Source organism: Pseudopipra pipra, chromosome 13, assembly GCF_036250125.1.
Source record: "Pseudopipra pipra isolate bDixPip1 chromosome 13, bDixPip1.hap1, whole genome shotgun sequence".
In the NCBI taxonomy this organism is placed as follows: Eukaryota; Metazoa; Chordata; class Aves; order Passeriformes; family Pipridae; genus Pseudopipra; species Pseudopipra pipra.
In genome coordinates, this window is record NC_087561.1 from 6,749,002 (window position 1) to 6,769,602 (window position 20,601).

Genomic DNA, 20,601 nt, shown 5'->3' on the forward strand with positions numbered 1-20,601 from the left:
AGATTAGGTAAAAGAAACAAAATACAGTTGAGAGACTAAACTATTTTCCTTCCCCTCCAAATTGGAGGAGACAAAGAAATCCAACAGCAGAGCTGCAATAACCAAGAGCCTTCAAGTGACCTGAAATCCATAGCTGTAAAGCTCCTTTCTTTCTGACTCCTAACACACACTCTTCAAGTAAAAAAAAGTAAAATTGCTGTCTACATTGCTACTACAATTTATCTCTTTTGTTCCATTATAACAAAATAACACATATACAAACACATACTGCATTAGACACCCTCCACAAAAAGGGAATCACAAAATTAAAATTCTGAATGCTGCTGTGCTGACAGCATAAGAGATTAAGCTAAAGTGTAAAATCTGTGATATAGCTTTGCAATTATCTAATTGCTCTTTATCCATCTCTCCTAAAATTAAGATTACATCCCCCAGTTTTTGCTTCTTGCAGCCTCTCACAAGTTCTCCAAGAAAGACTCAGTCAATTGCAAAGCAATTTTTTTTAAAATAAGCATTAGATTCCTTTTTATAAGAGGATCCTTTCCTGTTCAGCTCAGCTATGTTTATTCTGATGACAATTCAATTCAATTACATTGAAGCTTTTTCTCCACACACCAAACAACTACACAACCAGGATGCTCAGCACACCACCTTTTTCAGAAGCTGCACTGTACCAATGATATTAAGTAAGGTTTGATTGCATTGCAAACCTTTCCCAGGAGGGTAAAGGATAAAGCATTCTGCCTGAAGTGTCTTTTCTCAAAGTACTTTGTCTGGTGTCACCAGTGGCAGAGGCTGCTCTTCATTCAGTGCACTTGTGCAATACTATTCCTAGAACATGTGAGTGAGTGTTATCTGGATATCTTGTTCTGTGCTGATATCAGTGGAGACTTTACAGAGCTGATACAATTGGAAGAGGAAGCATCTTAGTGAATGAAAGGTAAAAATGCACAGTGTATCTTCACTGTATGTGTGGAGCAGATACATCACTTTGCCCCAGACTGAAAACATGCACATTAGATTTGCTGGGATGTTATTGATGTTTTCAGTTGTTTTATAATACAGAAAAGTTTTCACATGTTCTAGTAAATCCAAGAGCAGTTCACTGCATTACAGTGTCATTGCTTATTCACAGTAGGGAAAAAAAATCATTACAAAAATTTACGTTTACTGTTAAATAAATTAAAAAACACTTTGTCCTAGGAAAACTTCCCTTTCTCTTTTGGAAAAGGTAACTAGTAATTGCTTTCAGTGAATAGATTTATTCATTCATTTGGGAAAATGAAAGCCTAGGAAGTTCCACTGAAATATCAGCATTTCCATCATGTGGAAAAAATGACTAAAATACATAATGATTTTGTATGCATAGCTGCAAAAGATTCTGTTGTGGTCCAAATAGCTCTCACATTCCATTTCATTCAGATTCCCTGGATTTGTTTGTATTTTATTATGCCACAGCACAACTTGAGATATGTTATTTTACTATATGTCTTTAATTAAGAGCCATGAAAGGTCAAAATCAAAACATATGACAAATGGCAAGTTGGAAGCAGAAGGGCTTGAGCCTTGATGTTATAAAACCAAGTCTTGTGCATGACTAATCAAGACACATCCACGGAATTTCAGGATGAAATACTTTCTGAATCCTAAAAGCCAGCATCCGTTTCTTTCTGCTTTTACAAACTTAGATTTTGTAACTAGAAAGAGCCCCTGCCAGTTCTGAAATGGAAAATAATAACTACCACAATAAAATAGTTAGGACAAACAAGAGAAACACAGCTGACCATCACTTACAAATTAACTATTAATCGTGTACATTGTCATTAATGACATGGTAGCACATATTTATATATATGGTAACCTTTGAAAGGAAAAAACCTCAACCAAACTTAGAGAACTTTCACAAATAATACATTACTTTCTTAAACACAAATAATAGCCATCTTGCCAGCCTGCCCTACCATATTTGAACAACTGTTTTCAGCCTTATACTTCTAGTCAGACTGGAATTATAATGGAAGGCAAAGAAAAAAGACATTGCTGAAATGATTTAATTTTTAGTAATTCTGGGCTGACAAGGTCTATTTACACATTAAAAATCTAGGCCTTAACTATGAGGGAAACTTCTTCTCAATGTAAGTCAATAGATAGTCACTAACTTCAAGTGAGTTTCATAGATAGCCCAATTCAAGAATCTAGCCCATTTATGTTATTTAATTAAACAGATTTCCCAGTCACAACTTGCAGTCACTTTTTCTATAACACAGTGCAAGTGTAAACCTGCCAGGAGAGGGGGGGAAAAAATCTGTTTATAAAAGAGCTAGTTAGCTTATATACATATATGTAAATTTATATTTATTTATATTAAAACCACCAGGACACTTAAGTAATAATATTTCTGTTAACATACATAAGAACTCATATCTTTTGCTGAAAGCATACAACAAATAAGCACTTTTTTTAAGCACTGGCTTGAAATCAGTTCACACATTGATGACACTATCTTCCAACTCATTCATTTTCTCACTCTTAAGTAAAACCATTCTCAGACTCCCAATTACTTTTACACTGTTCATCAGTAGTTATCATTCTACATCAACGAGTCTGCACAAGAGTGCACAGCATGATCCATACACTACTCACCAAGTTCAGACTATGGGCTATGAGAACCCAGCAATAAAATCAGAACAATGAAATCCATCCCTACTTGAGTATGAAACACAGAGGGTGTTTTTAATAACTAGGATTTCCCTATGATGTGCACACTGGCAAGTGACTCTCAGCTATATTTTGTCACTTCTTAACTGATCACACTATTACAAATAAGCTGGAGCAAAGAAGGTACAACTTTTTTATTTGAAACGTGCATTAAAATGTTGAATAACAATTTCAGATATCATTTGAATAAGGACTCCAGAATGACTTGAAGCCATCACACCAAATTTATCCTGTTGGGGGGAGGATTCTGACGAAAGATCCCAAAACAAGATTCACAGAAGAGACAGTGTATGTGAATAATACTGCTACAGCATTTAGTCAACCCTTTCTGACAAAGGGAGGAATAAACTGCTGATCCTCATTAATAGGGCTCAGCATAATTTAGTGTTATCACAGGAAATTCAAGGACATCAGAACATCAAAGTGTTGAGAAAACCATTAGACCCTTCTGACAAAAGACCAGTGGGATTTATGTAGGTTGGAACAGAGGCATCTCTCTCTTTCCCCCAACCCCATCAGCCCCTGGGTCTTCAGTTAATCTTAGCTCACTGCAAATCCTAAAAGAGAGGCCTGCAGCACAAGGTGGTGTTAAGAACCAGAAATTGCACCATTGTTTTTGCTCCTTTCTTTGTTTCTTCCAAGGTAGGGGACTGCCTACATGGCCACCACAGTGCTGCTCCCAGACCCCACAGACTCCCACCAATCACACACAAGAACTGTGCCTGGATGCTTTCCTGAAGAGAGGAAGGGGCCACATTTATGCACACAAACCTCCCCATTTTCAAACCCCACCTGCTAAACCAGTGAAGCCCTGTAGGTGGGACTGCCTGGGTCCTCCTTTGGGGTGGGAGTTAAGGCAGGCAGCTTGGGGTGAGGTGGGACCAAGCAGAGCAGCAGAACTGGTGTCACAGACAGTGTGGAGACAGGCAGTTCCCCATAGCAGTAAGCACTGGTGGCACACTGGTATCACTTACACTTGGGTTCCCACCTGGGCACGGTAAGAAGGAGGAGTAGAAGAGGAAGGAAGTATATTATGGCTGGTCTTTGCTTTTTCAGAGGGCAGATGAAAGGTCTACAAAGTTTCACTGTAAAGGAATGCACTTCAAAGGAGAGTTCAAGACAAATAAGATTTTGTCAGCTCTAACTACAAAATGGAAGGGGGGAGTCACAGAAATGTACTCTACACTTATCACTGTAACATATTATGACTTTTCAACTAGAGAGTAATCCTAAAGAACAGCAATTTGGACTCATTCTCCTTTCCAAGTAAACTTAAAAAAAAATTCAAAAAGAGAAAGGAATTGTAAAAAGCTGAAGTTAACCCAGTTACTGTGAGCATTTTAGTGAAATGCACCAGCCTTTTTAGTTAATTTTCCCACTCGTTAACAGCTGGAGGTCTTAGTCAAATACCTTGAAACCTGAAGCCAGGGATCACCTCTCCCACCTCTCAGTTTCAAGGCCCTGCCACTTCAGGAAAGCTGGGATAGCATCTCTCTCTCAAAGACAGAGATGAAAATTCTTCTCCAGGTCGTTTACTGCACTCCCTGCTACAGCGCACGCATTTGCCATCTCCGTTAGCACCTCAGCTCGGGTTTTACGAAAGCAGAAATACAACCCTCGGGAAAACTAAGCCCCAGGTTGAGGCACAGTATCCTCCGGCAAGCCATGCCCACATGCCACGTCCAGGTGCGACTCGGGGCGGCAGGTGATGGCTCAGTGGCTAGAGCTCAGACACCTTTTCACGGAGGTCCTGTGGGGAGGGGGAAAGGCAAGGGGGAATCATTCCTCCTTTGTCCCGGAGGAACAGCGGGTTCAGAGCCCGCACAAAGCTCACCCGGGCTCCCCCCGCCCCGCACTCCCGCTCGCTCTCCTGCCTCCCCGCAGCCGCCGGCGGTCCCGGCCGTGAGGGTCCCGCGCAGCGCCGGCCCGACGGCACCGCGGGGCTTTGTGCGGGGACGGGCCGCCCGGGAGCCCCGGCACCTGCGGAAGCCCAGAGACCCTCCGGCGGGGCCCGGCCGCGCCGCCGACCCCCGCCCGCCGCAGGAGCCGCGGGGCTCCTGTCAGGGGGAGCCCACCCTCGGCCACCCCATCCTCGAGGCTCCAAAGCTCCCCCCGAGGCTCCGCGCGGCGGCCGCGCCCGGCGGGGACAGCGGCGCCGGGCAGCACCCGCGGAGAACAAGGAGGGCGCCCCGCACTCACCGCCGCCGCCGCCTCCTGCGGCCCCCAGCACCCCAGCAGCACCAGCACCAGGCAGCCGGCGGCCAGGCTGCAGCTCCGCCACCGCGGCTCCATCCCGCCCGCTCAGGAGCTCCGGGGCCGGCCCTGCGGCGCGGGCATAGCCCGGCGGGGCAGCGCGGCTCCTGCAGGCGGCTCCCGCCGGCCGCCCCGATGGCAGCGCCCGCCCCTCTGCCGCACTCGCCCGCTTCTCCCGGCTCAAGTCCTCCCGGGACTACAGTATTCCTCCGCTCCGGGGGCGGGCGGGCGGTGTGGGGCGCGCTGCCGCTCCGCTCCGAGGGGGCCGCGATCCCCCGGCACCGCCCTGCCCCCGGGCGCCGCGGTTTTGTCGGCTCCAAGGGCGGGCGCCGCCTCTCCCCGCCCCGCACCTCCACCGGGCGGGCAGCTGGACCCCGGACTATTTTCTGCAGCGGAAGCCGCTCTGTGTGCGTGTGCGGGCAAGGGGGAGTTGTTGGCAGTGCCGGGTCGCCCCTCCGGAGGGGCGGGTGCGGGGCTCGCCCGCGCTCGGTCCCGGCCCATCCGGCCCCGCTCAGGTGCGACGCCTCGGCGAACGCCGCGCGAACTTCCTGCCCGGGCACGCTGCGAGCGCCTGGAGGGGCTGCGGCGCCGCGGGAAGCGAGCAGTGACCGAGCGCGGGCGGGCAGCGCTGGTGCCTCCAGCCCGGTCGCTCCTCGGGGCCGGGCACCCTCAGTGTTCCGCCGGGAAGGAGCCACACGGTGCCCTGCCCGCCCCGAGTGACGGCGGACCCCGCTCTTCCTCGGCCGTGCCCGCGGGCTGCCCGGGCCATGGGGCGCGCAGGGTGAGTGCCGAGCGCTGCCCCCCCGCTCCCGCGGTGCCCCCGCTCCCCGCCGTGACTGTCTGTCCCTTTGCCTCCCGCAGGGCGCTGGTGCTGCTGCTCCTCTGGCTGGGCGCGGAGCTGGCGAGTGCGGTAAGTGCGTGCAGGTCCAGCGCTCGCTGGAGGTGAACGTGCCCGGACGAACCTGTCGGGGTTTGGGCATCCTTCGGCCAGAGAACGGACACGTCCCCGCCCCCCTGGGAAAGATGCGCGGATATTTTTTTAATTGCTGTACACCTGTGCTCCGAAGTCCCTTTGTGCCTTTCGTCCGCTCGACTTTGGCTAGTTTTTGAAAAGTATGCTGGGGTGAAAGACAGATCATCTGTGTGCGGTGTAACAGCTTTCAGTGTCTGAAAGCGTGATCAGTGTCTCACTTTGTACCTGACTGGCTTTCGTTCTCTTTTAGCCTCTTCTCAAACTTTTCTGTAAAAAGCTGACCCTCTAGGTCCTTGTTCACGAGGGATCCAATCCACAACACATCATAACTAAGTAAAAGTGATGTGAGAAATTAAAGGATTAAGCTGTTAAGTGTTGTATCAAGGTTCACGACTATTAGTAAATGTGTTTTAAATTCCAAGTTGTTGTACAGAAGCAATGACTTTATGATCTGTCAATCTGACAATTTTATGACATAAACGTGGATTTTCTCTTGCTGTTCCTAATTAATGTTTAAATAGATTAGTAGGTGATTGCAGGCTTTTTAAATGTTTATAATTTTCTTCTTTTTGGCGTTATAATAGATTGTCTGCAGCTGGGATGCTGCAATTCTTAGCCCACTCAACTAGTGAATGAAAGAGTCCTTTGGAAGATCTGTACCCTAAATTAAGTGTCCAACTGATGTAAAGTCAGCAGTTAAAAAAATGTCTTTCTTATATTGTAATGTAAATTAAGATTGTACAGTAATGGTTGTGGTGTGGATTTTACAGCAAGTATACAATAGTGATTTAATGGAAGTAGTATAATGTGCTTTAAGCAAGTTTATTTTAATTCAACTTTGGACAGATTTCTAACAAAGCCAGTTAAAACGTGTTCTTGACTTGGCAGCCAATGTTTTTCTACTGCTTTTGCTACTCTTTTGACTAAAATTTTAAGGAATTAGAACCTTCCTGTGCAACTGAGAAGAAATGTTTTTAAAAGTCTTTAATAGCAGAGGGGTTTATACTTTTCATAAACATGAAAGGCTTGATTCTATTTTGCATTTTTTATAATCAATTGCACTAGTAGAATTTCATCATCCTGATCAGGTGGTAGTTACAAGCTTTAATCTTCTCAAAGATTAAAAGATTAGAGAGTTTTATTTAACAAAACCAAGAACTGTTCTTCTGAGAGTTCTTACTATAGTGGAATCTGGGTGGAAATGACTTTTATAAAGCACGTATTTTAAAGGCTCTTTGAAGCAAATGTGTGACACTTTATAGTAATTTTTATAAATTCTTGCAGTATGGCAGTGAAATTATTCCTGATTGATGCAGATGTAACTGAAAGCAAATTTAAATAGTTTGCTCCGATTTTGCTTCCTGTCTGTTGGAAAACACATCTCTTAAGCAGTCAGATTTCTGTTAGTTCCTTGACATCTTTCATTGCCCATAAAGGGACTCTGTCAATTTAAGTCTATTGTAATGAATAAGATTAATATCTACTTGCTATTTCTAAGTTTGCCTGACAGTTTTCTTCAGGGTTAGAAAACAGTCAAAATCTTAGTTGCTATGTAATCAGTCTACAACTATGAAAAAGAATCAGAAATAGGTCCTTAAAATACCTAGTGCTCTACATGTCTAAGCACTTAATGGATTTAATGATTTTTATTAAAAATGCTGTCAAACATGCCCAACAAGAAAGATTAAAACTCTGTTTTTGTGAACTTCAGATAGGGTAGTAGGTTAATGACTTTTATCACTGATTTAAAAACACATCCTAAGACCTTCCAGCATGAAATAAGCTGTTAAGAGAAAGTACTGGTGATGGAACTTGCAGTAAGCAGAGCTTTCTTAGAAAAAGCAAGATCTCTGAAACGTTTCTTAATAGTCTTCTGGTATATAATTTGAAGTGACAGAGCATAGTGAAGTACCATGGTAATAAAATGAGGTTAAAGCTTTAGGTTAGTAAGGAGTAATAACTTCTAGAAGACTATTCACAGAGACAGTCTGCTTGTTGCTGGAGATGGTGTCATTTATAACTGTTGTTCGTATTTTCTTTCATAAAAAAAACCCAATTTCAATAATGTATCTGTTGTAAAGGAAATGTCCATAAAATATTGTTCCAGTTCTTGAGCACTCTTCAGGAATGGTACTGTGGACAGGACTAGTGTAGGCTGACATGCCAGGCCAGCACCTTGAATAAAGTTGTATCAAAGATGGCTTTGCCACAGAGGTCTCAGTTATGAAGTGTAGTCATCCCCTTTTCTGTAAGAAAAGGATTTTAAAGGGTATCTGAATTAATTTCTCGGTTTATGATTATTTTCCCTGGGTGTAAATGATGATCTATTTTGAATGGCAGTACAAAATTAATCTTGTAATGCTATCTATGTTTTCTTGAGCCAAATTGTGAAAACACAGGTGACTTGCAGTTACTTTGCAGAGATTGTTACCTCGTTTGTAGCCCAATTGCTGGGAGTGACCTAAGAGCTTTCAGCTGCAGTCACTCTAGATGCTATGCTTCAGTCGTGGTTTCAATCTTTTATCATCAATAATTTGTGTTAATAGTTAGCCAGGAGTGTCAGCACAAGATGCTGTGCGTAAGTGAAACAACGTGGTAGTGCTGTCCTTGAGACATTCATTGCACTCAGACAAGTGACAAAAGTTGGTCCAGAACTATGGGGGATAAGACATGCTAGAGAGGCAGGGGTTTGCCTTGGCTGATCAGTGTCCTCCCCTGAGGCTTTTCCAGGCTACAGGGCAAAATGGAGTTTTTAGGAGAGGGACTTTTAAAAAAATAATCAGAGTTTTGCTGATGTTTTGGGGTTTTCCTCTCGTAAATGTGAGGTGGAGCATGAGCTGAACATGGTCACAAAATGCAGAGACAGCCTCTTGCAATGAAATTTGAGATTCACATCTCTTCACAGAGCTCTCAGCTGAGCTGCATCATAGTCCTAGCAGTCATTCTGAGCCCCCCTGAGAGCATACCTGGCATACAGGTGAGGTGATAACTCCTCATTTGTTTCCTTCCTGTCCTTGTTCAGCTAGTTGAGTGTATCTGGAATACGTGCTGGTTTTGATGTGATGTCCTAAGGAATTACTGTTAGGACTTACTGTAAGGACTTGCCATCAGACATGTTCTGTTGGAACACCTGAGCTTTCAGATGGAGTTCAGTTAGCTTGATTTTATGAGTGGACTTCATGTACTATTGCAACTCTTCCATTTTTTTGCTAATAAATGTGCAGATTAACGAGAGCCACTCTCTTTTTTTAGCACTTAGTATCTTGTTCAGCAAAAGATTTTCAGTATCCAAGTAAGGCAAATAAAAACTAAGTGTGAAAACCAGTTCTGGGCAGTCTGCTCTATTTTGAGTAACTGAAGTTCTGCTCGTTCATGACAAACTAGCACAAGTGGTCTTATTTATCTGTCTCCCAGGTTTTCTGTGTGTTTTGTTTCTATATCTATGATACAAATGTTTCATAATATCTTTTACTTTAATATGTACTGGATGAGCTTAATTGAACAGAGCTTGTTGTTTTCAGTGGCCAAAAATAAATTTTGTCCCAGAGTCTCTGACAGAGGGGGAAAATAGCTGTTTAATTATAGGTATTTAAAACAGAGTTGCAGCTCTCATCATAACACTTTCCAATGCAGTTTCTGCAAATACGATGTTATCCATTAAAGAGGTATTTATAAAGTTCTGTTTTCTTTTTCTTTGCCATTTTAATCAGTATTTGTAAGTATGCAATCCTTCTGTAATTTGATTTTTACAGCTGTATCTTTATGTAGTAGTGAACTTTATGGGCAAAGAGGGGTGTAATAGTATTTTGAGGTGATCATGAAGTCATGATAGATATAGATGAAAAAGTCTTTCCTGCCAGAATTCTTGATGTACTATACCTTCTCTCTTCCCTGAGAAGTGGGTTTGGGTGCCCCTCTATGGATAATGATTAATTTCCTTAGGTGGTTGGTTTTTTAGTTCTCTCTCTCTTTTTTTAATTATTTGTCTTTTTTTATTTATTTTCTTTTCTTTCAAAATATCTCTATAGCCCAATAAGGCTGTCACTCTCCTGGGAAGGCTATAAACCCTAGCTGAGCTTTAACATACTTATTTCCATTTACATGTCTGAACAGAAAGAGCATTTAGAGTGGAATTATGCAGTTCTCATTACCTGTTCCTTGCAAAAAGGGAATTTGGAGGTGTGGGCAATAAATCTGAAAATACTTGGGGAAAGTAAATAACTTGTTCCTGTGCTTTTTGCACAAATTTCCTGCAGTTCAGCTTACCTTGGGTTTTTCTATACAACTTCCCCTTCTCTGTTGGTGTGATTTATATGGAAGTCATGTTGCTGCAGTTTCCAGTACTGTGTTTAACTTTCTACTTTCAAAAGTTGTTGACAATAATCTTACTACTTATGTTCAAATTCATCTTTTTAGAATTGTTTCATCTTCTCTCAGGTTTGAGGAAACACAATGAGGTGAAAATAATACCAAGCCAAGAGAACTGTTCCATGGATCTGCTTCTTTGCTGGCTTCTTTGCCACATTTTGTTAACAGTTCATGCTGGTCAGAGCTGAGTGCTGGCCCTCTGATTCTGCTTGTACCCAAATGAATACAGAGCTGCAAAGATCCCTTAGGTCTGTGCTTTCCTTCTTGTTATTTCTGCAGGATTTTGATTAGCTTTGGCTGTGTCAACCTTGTTGGGCCACTAAACCAGCCCCTTCAGTTTGCACAGTTTCTGCTCACTTGGTTACTTTAATACTGAGAGAATCAACGCTGTGAACCAAATGGGGCTGATTTGCTTCAGTCCACCAAAGTGTCAATAGCTACTGTACTCTGAGTTTGCCTTACTCACTCCCTGGTCTGTTTTCTCCCATCTGGCTGGAATCTACTGTACTTTGTACAGCCTGCAGCCCCTGCCTCAACGTGCTCCTGAGCTCCTCTGCCTTCCTGGCTCTCCTTTGTGCTTTAGCACTCGGGGAGGCTGCCAGGATCACTCCTGGCGGTTAATCCTGCACTGCTTTCTCTGATGCCTCACTCCAGCAGCAGTGAGGACGTGTCAGTGCCTGTTACCCAGGAATCTCTCTTGCACAAATCTGCTCAAGAGGGTTGCACCTAATGTTCATTGCTTTCCCCATTAGTAATAGGAACAAACGATTCCCTCCTTGACACAAGCACTTGGCAAGACCCCAGCGTGATGTGTAACACAGGTAAAATCCAACCATCATCCAAGTGTTGTATCTGGACTAATCGAGAACTCCCTAGAAAAGGCAATACCTCAAGGTTTCTATAAGATATGAGACCAAGATTTAATTTTCCTTCAGTTTTGCATATTTGTCATTTTTCCGTTTCCATTGAAGGTGAAAGAGGTTGGAAACAAGGGAGCAACAGCACCATTAACTGTTTCCTTAGCATAGTTTTTTGGCTGACAGATCAAAACCTGCAGCTTTCTAGAGATTGGGATAGAAATGTTTGTACAGAGTCAGCTGAAAGCCAACTGCATAAATGAATTTATAGCACTGTTTGAAGGGTCGGTTTTGACCTCAAAAGTAGAGAGGAAAAGGAAAGTGCAGTTAAGCAAGAAATGAACTTAAAAATGCTGTTGTGCTTCTTAAAATCCTTGCAAATTAAATGTTACCAGCTTTATTTTTTGCTTGTAGCATAATTTTAAAGCTTTAAATAGCATCAAGTCATTGCTTTGTCTTTTCCTGACTTTTTTTAATTACTGCATGTACCTTACCTGTTCTCATTGCATTAGTGTTTTCAAATCAGTTTCTTATGTTCCTTATCCTGTTATTTGAATCATTGAAGATAATATTTTCTATTAAGATCCTGCCCTCACAAGTAGTAAGGTATGGAAATAATGGAAATAATATCTAGTTCTGAAAAGAAGTCTTAAACCAAAAAAGATTCCCTAGAAAATGATATAATTATAAGAGAAGTGATGAATCTATTACTCTTAATACTTTATTGTTAAAGTTTGTTTAGAATTCATAAGCTGGCAAGTCAATTTTTCAGAATAAAATATATTTTGAGATATATATAATCTCATGTCATTACTGTAAAAAAGTTAAATAGATGAATTGACACAGTGAATAACATGAGAAAGAGCCAAAGAGAATCAGGACTGTTTTAAAGGTCTAATAGTTCTTCTTATATCAGTCAAACCTCTGCTGTGGAGGAGTGTGCAGGTATCACTTGCTCTGTGTAATATATTTATATAATTTTTTAAAAGCAATTTGGCATTAATGCTACTACTATGGTGGAAACACATCAAAACAATAGGAGAGTGAATCACTGTATTGTACTTTGATGATTAAAGCTATCCACAAAGCAGGGTGTAACTGAACTGGAAGAACATAGCCTGCAGGAGCAAAAAGCAAGCTTGGAAAATTAAGAATTTATAGTAGTCTTCAGACTTTTCCATAAAAGGAGCCTGTAGGCTTTCACCCTCAGACCTCCTTTTGTGGTTTCAGACTGTCATCAAAGTGTGTGTGTGTGAGGGGTTGAAAAGTTGGAACATTATCTGTAAAATGAAGGTATCTTTGCCTTTTCTATGAAGTGCAGCACATGTGAAGTGTGGATTCAGCTGGAAGGTGGGGTTGGCAGGTCCTGTTTTGCACTGCACAGTGTATATAGCATTTTGCATGGAACATGCTGAATCTTTGTTAACAGAAAAGATAAAAGTGTGGTGAGTCTCAGTCTTGTGTTCATGACTGAGGTGATTTCCAATAAGCCCTGGGTGCCAAAAGTAAGGTGCTTTATTTCTGGTGTACTTTTGAAATGCATATTCTCTTTACTTTCACTATGGAAATAGGTGTAACCCAAATGCATTGCTTGCTACTTAGCAAAAGTTTTCTGTTTTCATCAAAAACACAGTTTTTAACAGCTATCGCTTCCTGTAAGCTTTATATGATCATTTTTACAAAGGAAGAGTAGTGCATTTTTAACCTAATAAAGTAGTTTTGGCTTAAACTGGAAACAGACTGTGAAATCTCTTTCTACAGATGGTACTTGGCTTTTTGTTGTGACTTGAAGAGGTCCAAGATGTAAGCTTAAGAACAATATAGAGAAAATATGTTAATATGGTGTTGAAAGGAAGAAGCTTTCAAACCACTCCTGTAACAAATGTGTTCTAGTCACCAAAGCAAATGTCAGATGCTTAGCCTACTTTTACCACAAATAGATACAGAAAATACTCTTTGAATACCACAGAGGTCCACAGAGGTTTTAAAGTTAAATGAGTTGGTGACCATAAACAGAATACTTTAGATGGTTTCTTGAAGGTAGTGATTATATGGTTTGCTCTGTGGTACTTTTAACAACCTTAATCTCTCTGAATGTATAATCTTGTTAGGATTAAACCAAAATCTGCCTAGATAATTAGAGTGAGCTCCAAACTGTGGTTTGACCTGTATCTCTCAGTGGTGCAATTTCCATGTGAATGTATTGGCCCTGGAGCATGTGGGGTGTGGAGAGCCCTCAGCGGGGTCTCTGGGAGCTCAAGTAATACCTCAAGTAATCTGTTCCCTAAGAATGTGGTTGGAAAATCACCTCGGAGGTTCTGCAAAGACTGCTTTTCTGTGACTGTAGAAACTGGGATCTGGGTCAGAACATCTTTTAATGTGTCCCAGCACGTTTTTCATTGGGGTAAAATGTGTTTGCATGCCCTCCTGAGGGCTGAGATTCGCAGGATAGGTCAAATCCTGAAATGCCTTGTGACAGGCATGTTCACAAGCAACAACATTTGGTCTGTTTTGTCCCTTCTGTAGGGTTCATTTATCGTGCACATACATTTCACACCGTTTCCTTACATAATATGAAGAAACATGTTGCAATTTTTACTCTAAAATACATAATCACTGGTTGCATTACTGTGTTGTCTTTCACCCCTGGTAGCGATTTGCAGATGTCCTTCCACCCTGCCAGGCTAAGTACTGGTGTTACTGCCCTGCATGTGTGAAGAAAGCTTTGCCCCAAGTCATGCAGCAAGTTTTGCTTCTTTGAACTGTTGCACCGGGTGCTTTGTGTGCCCTAAGGCTCCTCTCTAAATGAGATGACTTGTACAATCTGCCTTTGGAGATCTTGAAGGCTTGAACCTCTAACAAATAAGGCACAAAACTGTAAAATGTTGATTATGGCTGCTTAAAGGCTCTCCATTCAATTGCATTTTCTTTATGGGCTAGCATGAGACTTTTTCTAGCATGAGACTGTGAAGTTCCCTAAGAATGTGGTTGGTTTTTATCTTCCAGCTTTGTGCTATCCAGCCAAGTTCTGCACGTCTTTCAGAGAGGAGTGGCAGGGATTAAAAACCAGCTAGTGAGTCTTAACTACAGTCTGACAGTAGTAGAGAAGAATTAATTAATGTTTATATCAGATCTTCAGTGTTACTATAACTTTTCAACTCAATTCAAGGATACTTTATGAACCACAAACCAAAGTGTTTACCAAGTATTTTGGATAGAAGTAAACTAAAGCTATGGTAGAAAAAAGTTGGTTGATTTTTGGTTTTTTAACAGAAGTCTGATTGATAAAACAGTAGATATTGTGCAACTTTCAGCAAACAAGTGGTTTGGTTTTTTTCATTTCCAAACTTAGTAATAGGAATTTAATAATTTTCATTCTGAGCTGCAATTACCAGAAGTGTTCTACAGCTGACTGTAGCTTTCCAGATCCATTTCTCCTTTCTTACCTCTCAGCTTGTGAAACTAATGAAATGATGAAACTAATGAAGCTTTGAGGTTTTTTGTTGTTGTTGTTTGGCTGAGTTACTGTCCAGATCTGGAATGATTGTTTTACAGTTTTCCCTGCACAGAAGACTGTCAGCCCAGGCATCTTTGTGCAGTGATTCTGGCTATGGATTTTGTTTGGATTATGTGATAACACTGAATTTACCAGGGATAAATTTTGCTGAGGTAGTTCTATGTTTTCTGTATATAATAACAAGTGTTCTGTGTGTGCAAGAACAACCAGGCAAAATACTTCCAGCATCTATTTCATCAAAATGTGTTCTTATAATTTCCATTAAAGAAATTCCAGTGAGAAAGTTATTTCCCTCCTCTTCATTCCGGTATTATGAGCTCACTCAGAGGAGGGCAGAGGGGTACCAGGTTTCAGGACTAAATTCCTTTGCCAGAGGAATGTGCAGTGAGACACAGGTACAGGCTAGCTCCATGACATACTTGTTTAGAGGGGCCCTTCTGCAGCCCAGCAGCTTACAGATCTCAGATTTACAACACTTCCTTATCTGCATGGTTTTGTTCTAAAAAAAGAAGAGCAGGATTAGTCTTTATGAAGAATATTGTGACTTTTCTTTGATTTTAAAGTAATGGATATAGTTTCCTTTTTCATTTCACTTTTCTAGATAGGCAGTAAAAGTGTTTTGTAAGACCCTTAAAAGTTGTGGATGCAAATGTAAGAAAGGTAGAGACAATTGAAAAGCACTCAGGTGTGCTCTGGGCTGTTGTGTTTAACTGAGGTCACTGAGAATTTGGTCTGTACCTTACATAGTATGTCATTGGGGGCCTCAGTTTCTTTGGGAATTTTATTTAGTATCTGGCATGAGTAATCCTCATTTTCCTTACATATCAAATGTCAGTGGCATCTTAAGCCTGATTATTTAGATGTTTCCTCACACTGTATCAAAGTAGCACTAGTATCAACTTGTAGCTTGAAAAAGTTGCACAGAAGCACCAAACCCTTTCCATTAATTAAGTTCATTATAAAACTACTATGGGAACGTAATTCAAATTCTGTTTGGAACCAGTTTATCTCTGTAAGATGAGACCACCACAGTTCATTCAGTTACTTGGCAGAGCTGTGACATTTACTGTGCTTGCTGGGTTTGTAGCCACTGCAGCCTCTTGCTCTTGATAAGCCCGAAATCACAAATTCCTGTGTGGTGATATCATGGAACTGTAGCAGGATATTGACTTCTGTCAGGTATTCTATGGTTAGGGCAGGAAGCTAGTATTTTGTAGATAAAACATGAGAACTTGGTTGTGGCATAAGTAGTAAGGAAACCTGGATTCTATTCTCAGTATAGCTCGATGAATGGCTTCATGTAACTTTCTTAAATGCTCCAAATCATGTTTGGAGCTATCTGTAAAATAATCATGCATAAGCTACTCCCAGTGGTTTGTATGTCTGTTTATCAAGGTATACTTTAAAACAGGTGACTGTTGGCAACACTGAAAGAAATTTAGAGGAGGAGTTGGATGTGTGCTTGTTTGTGTTTTCCTCAAGTTCCCAAGAAAATACAAATATTTTTCTTTCTTGATTTTCATGACTAATCTACTCACTCTGCTAATATGTATGAATAGAGAATGATGATAAAAACATACAAAATATGTGTTTTATAAAAACTGATCTCAATGGAACTTCGAATTTCAGTTTTAATTTCACAAAACTAAAGACTTAAATCTTGTTCTTTTCCTTACATATATTCCACTCAGGTGCCACAAGGCTGGTTAGAAATTAGTACTACATAAAAACCTAGACAGGACCAAACAAATAGCATCTATGTAAAGCAACAGAACAAAGTTGGTGTTACTTTATTCTATTCAAGTTATGAAAGCCTAATGTAAATAAAAACATAGCTAGTGTAGTATTTTGTATGGGGATACAGGTGATACCACATTTTTTTCTTGAAGTATTATGAGAAGATCTGGCTTAAAAGCACCAAGGACTTCACAATTCTTAACTGCAGTAGCCTTACTATTCTTTTAACGATAGTACATGCTAATTTTTTATATTTAAAATAGAATACCAGTTTCTCTCCCTAAATCTTAGACAAAAGTTGAGGAAACCAGGAGAAAAAAAATAAGATCCTAAAGGTCTCAGGTTTTCTTCCACAGCTTATGAGTCAGGTGCTTGACTGGAGAGACCTGTTATGTAACATCTGGATGTTTGACTTCAGCAGGGGTGAGGAAATCAGGAGGCAGTTTTCCTGAGGCTGGGTTATCTCAGACCTGTCAGCTGTGGGGTTTCTTGCATCTCTGTATGAAGCAATTGGCACCTGGAGGTGTTGGAGTCAGGATCTCTGACAAGCTGGATGGAGGTTTGTTTAGAAAGGTCTGGGTTAAAGAGTCAGAAAAAAATATATAAATCATCCTTTTTTGGCCTGCAGGACCTGCTGTGTTGGTTATGTCATGTTTGATGCACACTGGACACAGTTAAGTGTTCAGAACAAAGCACAGCTTTTAAATGACAGTAATTGATTGCACTTGCTCTAAATATTGTTTTACATTTCTGGATGAGCTGAAGTTTGTGGGAGGAGAAAAGCTGCTAAATGGAGTGAGAAGCTCCAGCAGAGAAGCCTGCCAGGGCCAGTAATCCTGTTTGCTGTTGCCATTCCCTAGCAGGAGGCTGTGCCTGTGCCCTGCATGTGGGTGATGTGTCTGTAGGGAAAAAGGAGGGCAGCTGTTGCTGATGGGTCCTCAGCAAGCCTCTGCCCTGTCCCTTTTTGCAGTTTAATGTATAATTTGATGCAAATTTCCACACCTCCAACACAAGAAGTGTAAGGTGTCTTGTTCAGTGTGAGGCAGGGAATATTTCTGTAGCTGGTTTAAATCCAAGTAAGTTAGACAACTTATACCTTAAAATAACTTATCTAACTAAATAAATTAGGTAACTTCCTAATCCATTCTTTATTTTCTGTTTGCACCACTTTGCAAGCCTATATGCTTTAAAAGTAATCAAATAAAGTGTGTTCTTCCTTTCAGTTGCTCTTTCTGTACTGTTTGTTATCAAAGGTCTTAACCAAAATTCATTTAGTGAAAAAACTAATTTGAAACCTTTCTCAGGTCAGTACATTTGGCTGAAATTTGATATTAATTAATTTAGCCTAGTTTGCAGGGTACCTGGGGCGTATAAGCTGCCATTGTTAGGACACATTGCAAAATCTGAAATGAAATATTTTCACTGCTCATGGATAAGTGAACACTCATGTAACCTTTTGTTTGGTTTTCTATAGAATTTAATTTACAAACTTTGCTGGAAAATAACCTTTTGCCCTTATTAATGTGTTCCGTCCCACAAAGGAGTCGGCAGGGTGTCAGGGTGTACAATGTGCAGCCCCTGCTCTGCAGTGGGAAATTGCTGTTTGCCTCTGGGGGGGGGAGGTTGGAAGTTAATGTTTGCATCACTTCATAGGTTGAACTTTTAGCTCCGATTGTATTTCTCCCACTGCATCTGTAGGTCTTGTGCCTATCCCAGCAGAAGTTAGTCTGTGTGATGAGTGTGGGAGTACAGATAGCTGTGAGTTGTTTTTCTTGTGGTTAGAAGAAGGAAATCCAGCACTCACCAGAAGCCCAGAGCACGCAATTTTATTCAGATTTTACATTTCAAAAATACTCTTCAGATACTACTTATATCAACTTTGTTAAAAATCTGCGAGATTTAAGTACCTTCATGTGCACATGGCATACTTTCTTTTTCTCTGAAAGATCACTTTGTGGAGTCGTGAACCTTCTCAGGTTTTTGTTGCTACATCTGTAACGCTCACACCTGTGAACTCGGGTCACCGCATCTGACCCTGCTGTGCTCTCGTAGATGAAAAATCAGACTTGAAACACAATCCCTACTTCAAAAGATTTGCAACCTGCCAGATACATGCAAAACCTAAAGAAATCCTGGGAAAATACTGCTCAGCAAGGGGCAGTCTCATCACACCAACCGTAGAATTGCGCTGCTGCTGTTTAAGGAACTGTGTACACTCAGCTTCCTCTGATATTCATTCTGGTTAAGGGTGGCAGCTCCTCTGCCTCTTAAAACCTAGAGAATACCTGAATTAAATGTTGTTCTGGGGTATAGAAGTGGAGGTTCAAGCCTGATTTTGATTTAAAATCACTTACTGCAGTAGGAGGGTGTTGATAATTATCTGGCTGAGGAAAGTCTTGGAAACAATTGTCATTGCTCCTGAAACTGTTCTTTCTCAGTCCTGTGGCAGGATGGTGAGCTCAGAGCACAGCTGTGCTTTATGCTGCTGGCATGAAAATAGAGACCATAAAAAAGGAACCTTTCTGCAACAGGATTTTATTGTTAAACTGATTGTTGATGTGATAGCTCAGATCATAAATCTTTTGAGTCAATGATCAACAATCCAAAGGGATCATTCTCTTCTCTTCCTTGAGACAACAGAAACATTAACTCTCCAGAAAACATCAAATTATTTCATATACTGAGGTAAAATCTGCCCCGGTCAAGCCAGAAAGAACATATTGGTGTTCACTTTAGGAACATTACATTACAAACTGAAAAATTAATCAGGGCTGTAATCCTTGGGTAAGATTAACATTAGAGTATCCAAAGCTATTATACTCGATTCAAGTAAAAATGCGTGTGGGTGTATGTTTATATACAGCTATTGCTTAGTTCTGACCTCTTGGGAATCTCAAAGGACAGTAACAGCAGGTGGAAAGAGTTTCAGTGCAAATTTGACATCATATCCAGATTAAGTATTCAGTATGTCTCAGTGATGGTGAGACATCTCTAGTTTTGGTCTCTGGAAGAAGGTTAAAGGAGGAGAGGATATTTAGCCAATCTAGTTTTGAGCTAATTTCTCCATTTAACTGAGGCATGACTTGGAGAATAACTGTTAATAACCTGAGTCTTTTTGTGACCAAAGGAGAACTGGTAAGAGTGGTAATTTGGGAGCACCGAGGTCAGATGACTGACTGGCATAGGGAATGTCAGTGCTTACCTCTGACACAAAGATTGTACAACTGTGAAAAACACTTGTAAAGTGGTGTGTGGAGGTACCTGAGAGAGCAGCAGCAGGCTGGTGTGCAGGGCAGCTGGGCACCTGTGCTTTCCTTGCGATGATACTCCAGCAACTCGAAGGGATTTCATCCATGTAAACTATTTCTGTAGGTCCCACTGCAGGATGTGCAGCCTGTCCGCATTCCATCACTCTAGAGACTCTAGACTCACTCTAGGCTCAGGGTAGTTATGCCAGTAACAGAACCTAATATAACCATTATGAGACAATGGATAAAAGAGGTGAAGCAAGTGCTGTGTCATTGTGGAGTGCAGTGCGCTCCTGCAGGGTTGGTGTTTTGTTTTGCAGCATAGCAATAAACACTGCACAGCACCTTTGGATAGGTAGAAGAAGATGTGATTTTTCTCTGAAACAGTATGGAATTATTAGGAAGGCTGAATATGGCTGTTTGTCTTGGAATACGACCAGGATTCAGTGTCTAATAACTCCAATATCTCTGGTTTCCTAATGGCCACCAGATGCTGGGACCTCTGGTTTTTATCTCATCTGAAAGAAAGGCTAAGTCATCAGAGCCCCTGATAGCTCAGGATGGACTGAGATATAAATGCTTCCTGCTAATTCCCAGCCCTGCCTGTTCTATCACTTATGTTTCTGGTGAAGCTTCTTATGACAACACAGTTGTGCTGAGATTGGGATTTTTTGAGGGGTTAGGTGCAAGAGGTTGCAACTTTCCTGTGAGATACACACATTCCTTCATGTCAAGGCAAGGGTTATGGTCACTATTGTCATAACAAAGACAAAATACATCTAAACACATTTCTCTAAAATATTTTAACAATACTTGTTCTCTCCCCCAGTAATAACTTTATGGTCAGTCTTTAAAATGAGGATTTGTGATCACTGATGAATTCAGAAGAAGTTTTTGAGCCAGAATTAATTAGAAAACAGCTTGTTGCTG

At 41.3% G+C, this 20,601-nt stretch overlaps 2 protein-coding genes across 3 annotated transcripts in view; one reads left to right on the forward strand and one right to left on the reverse strand.

The window, feature by feature from the left end:
- COL4A5 (collagen type IV alpha 5 chain) overlaps positions 1-5,137 on the reverse strand; it is a 79,683-nt gene extending 74,546 nt beyond the window's left edge. The window contains exon 1 of the mRNA XM_064669817.1: positions 4,918-5,137. Within this exon, the coding sequence (XP_064525887.1) occupies positions 4,918-5,010 (93 nt within the window). The 5' untranslated portion in view covers positions 5,011-5,137. The remainder of the gene's footprint in view (positions 1-4,917) is intronic.
- COL4A6 (collagen type IV alpha 6 chain) overlaps positions 5,092-20,601 on the forward strand; it is a 115,839-nt gene continuing 100,329 nt past the window's right edge. Inside the window, exons 1-2 of one of the 2 annotated variants that reach the window (XM_064669815.1) lie at positions 5,092-5,486; positions 5,833-5,881. In XM_064669815.1, the coding sequence (XP_064525885.1) occupies positions 5,107-5,486; positions 5,833-5,881 (429 nt within the window). In that variant the 5' untranslated portion in view covers positions 5,092-5,106. Of the gene's footprint in view, positions 5,487-5,638; positions 5,753-5,832; positions 5,882-20,601 lie in introns of those variants that run through there. The other variant, XM_064669816.1, reaches the window with a different exon arrangement.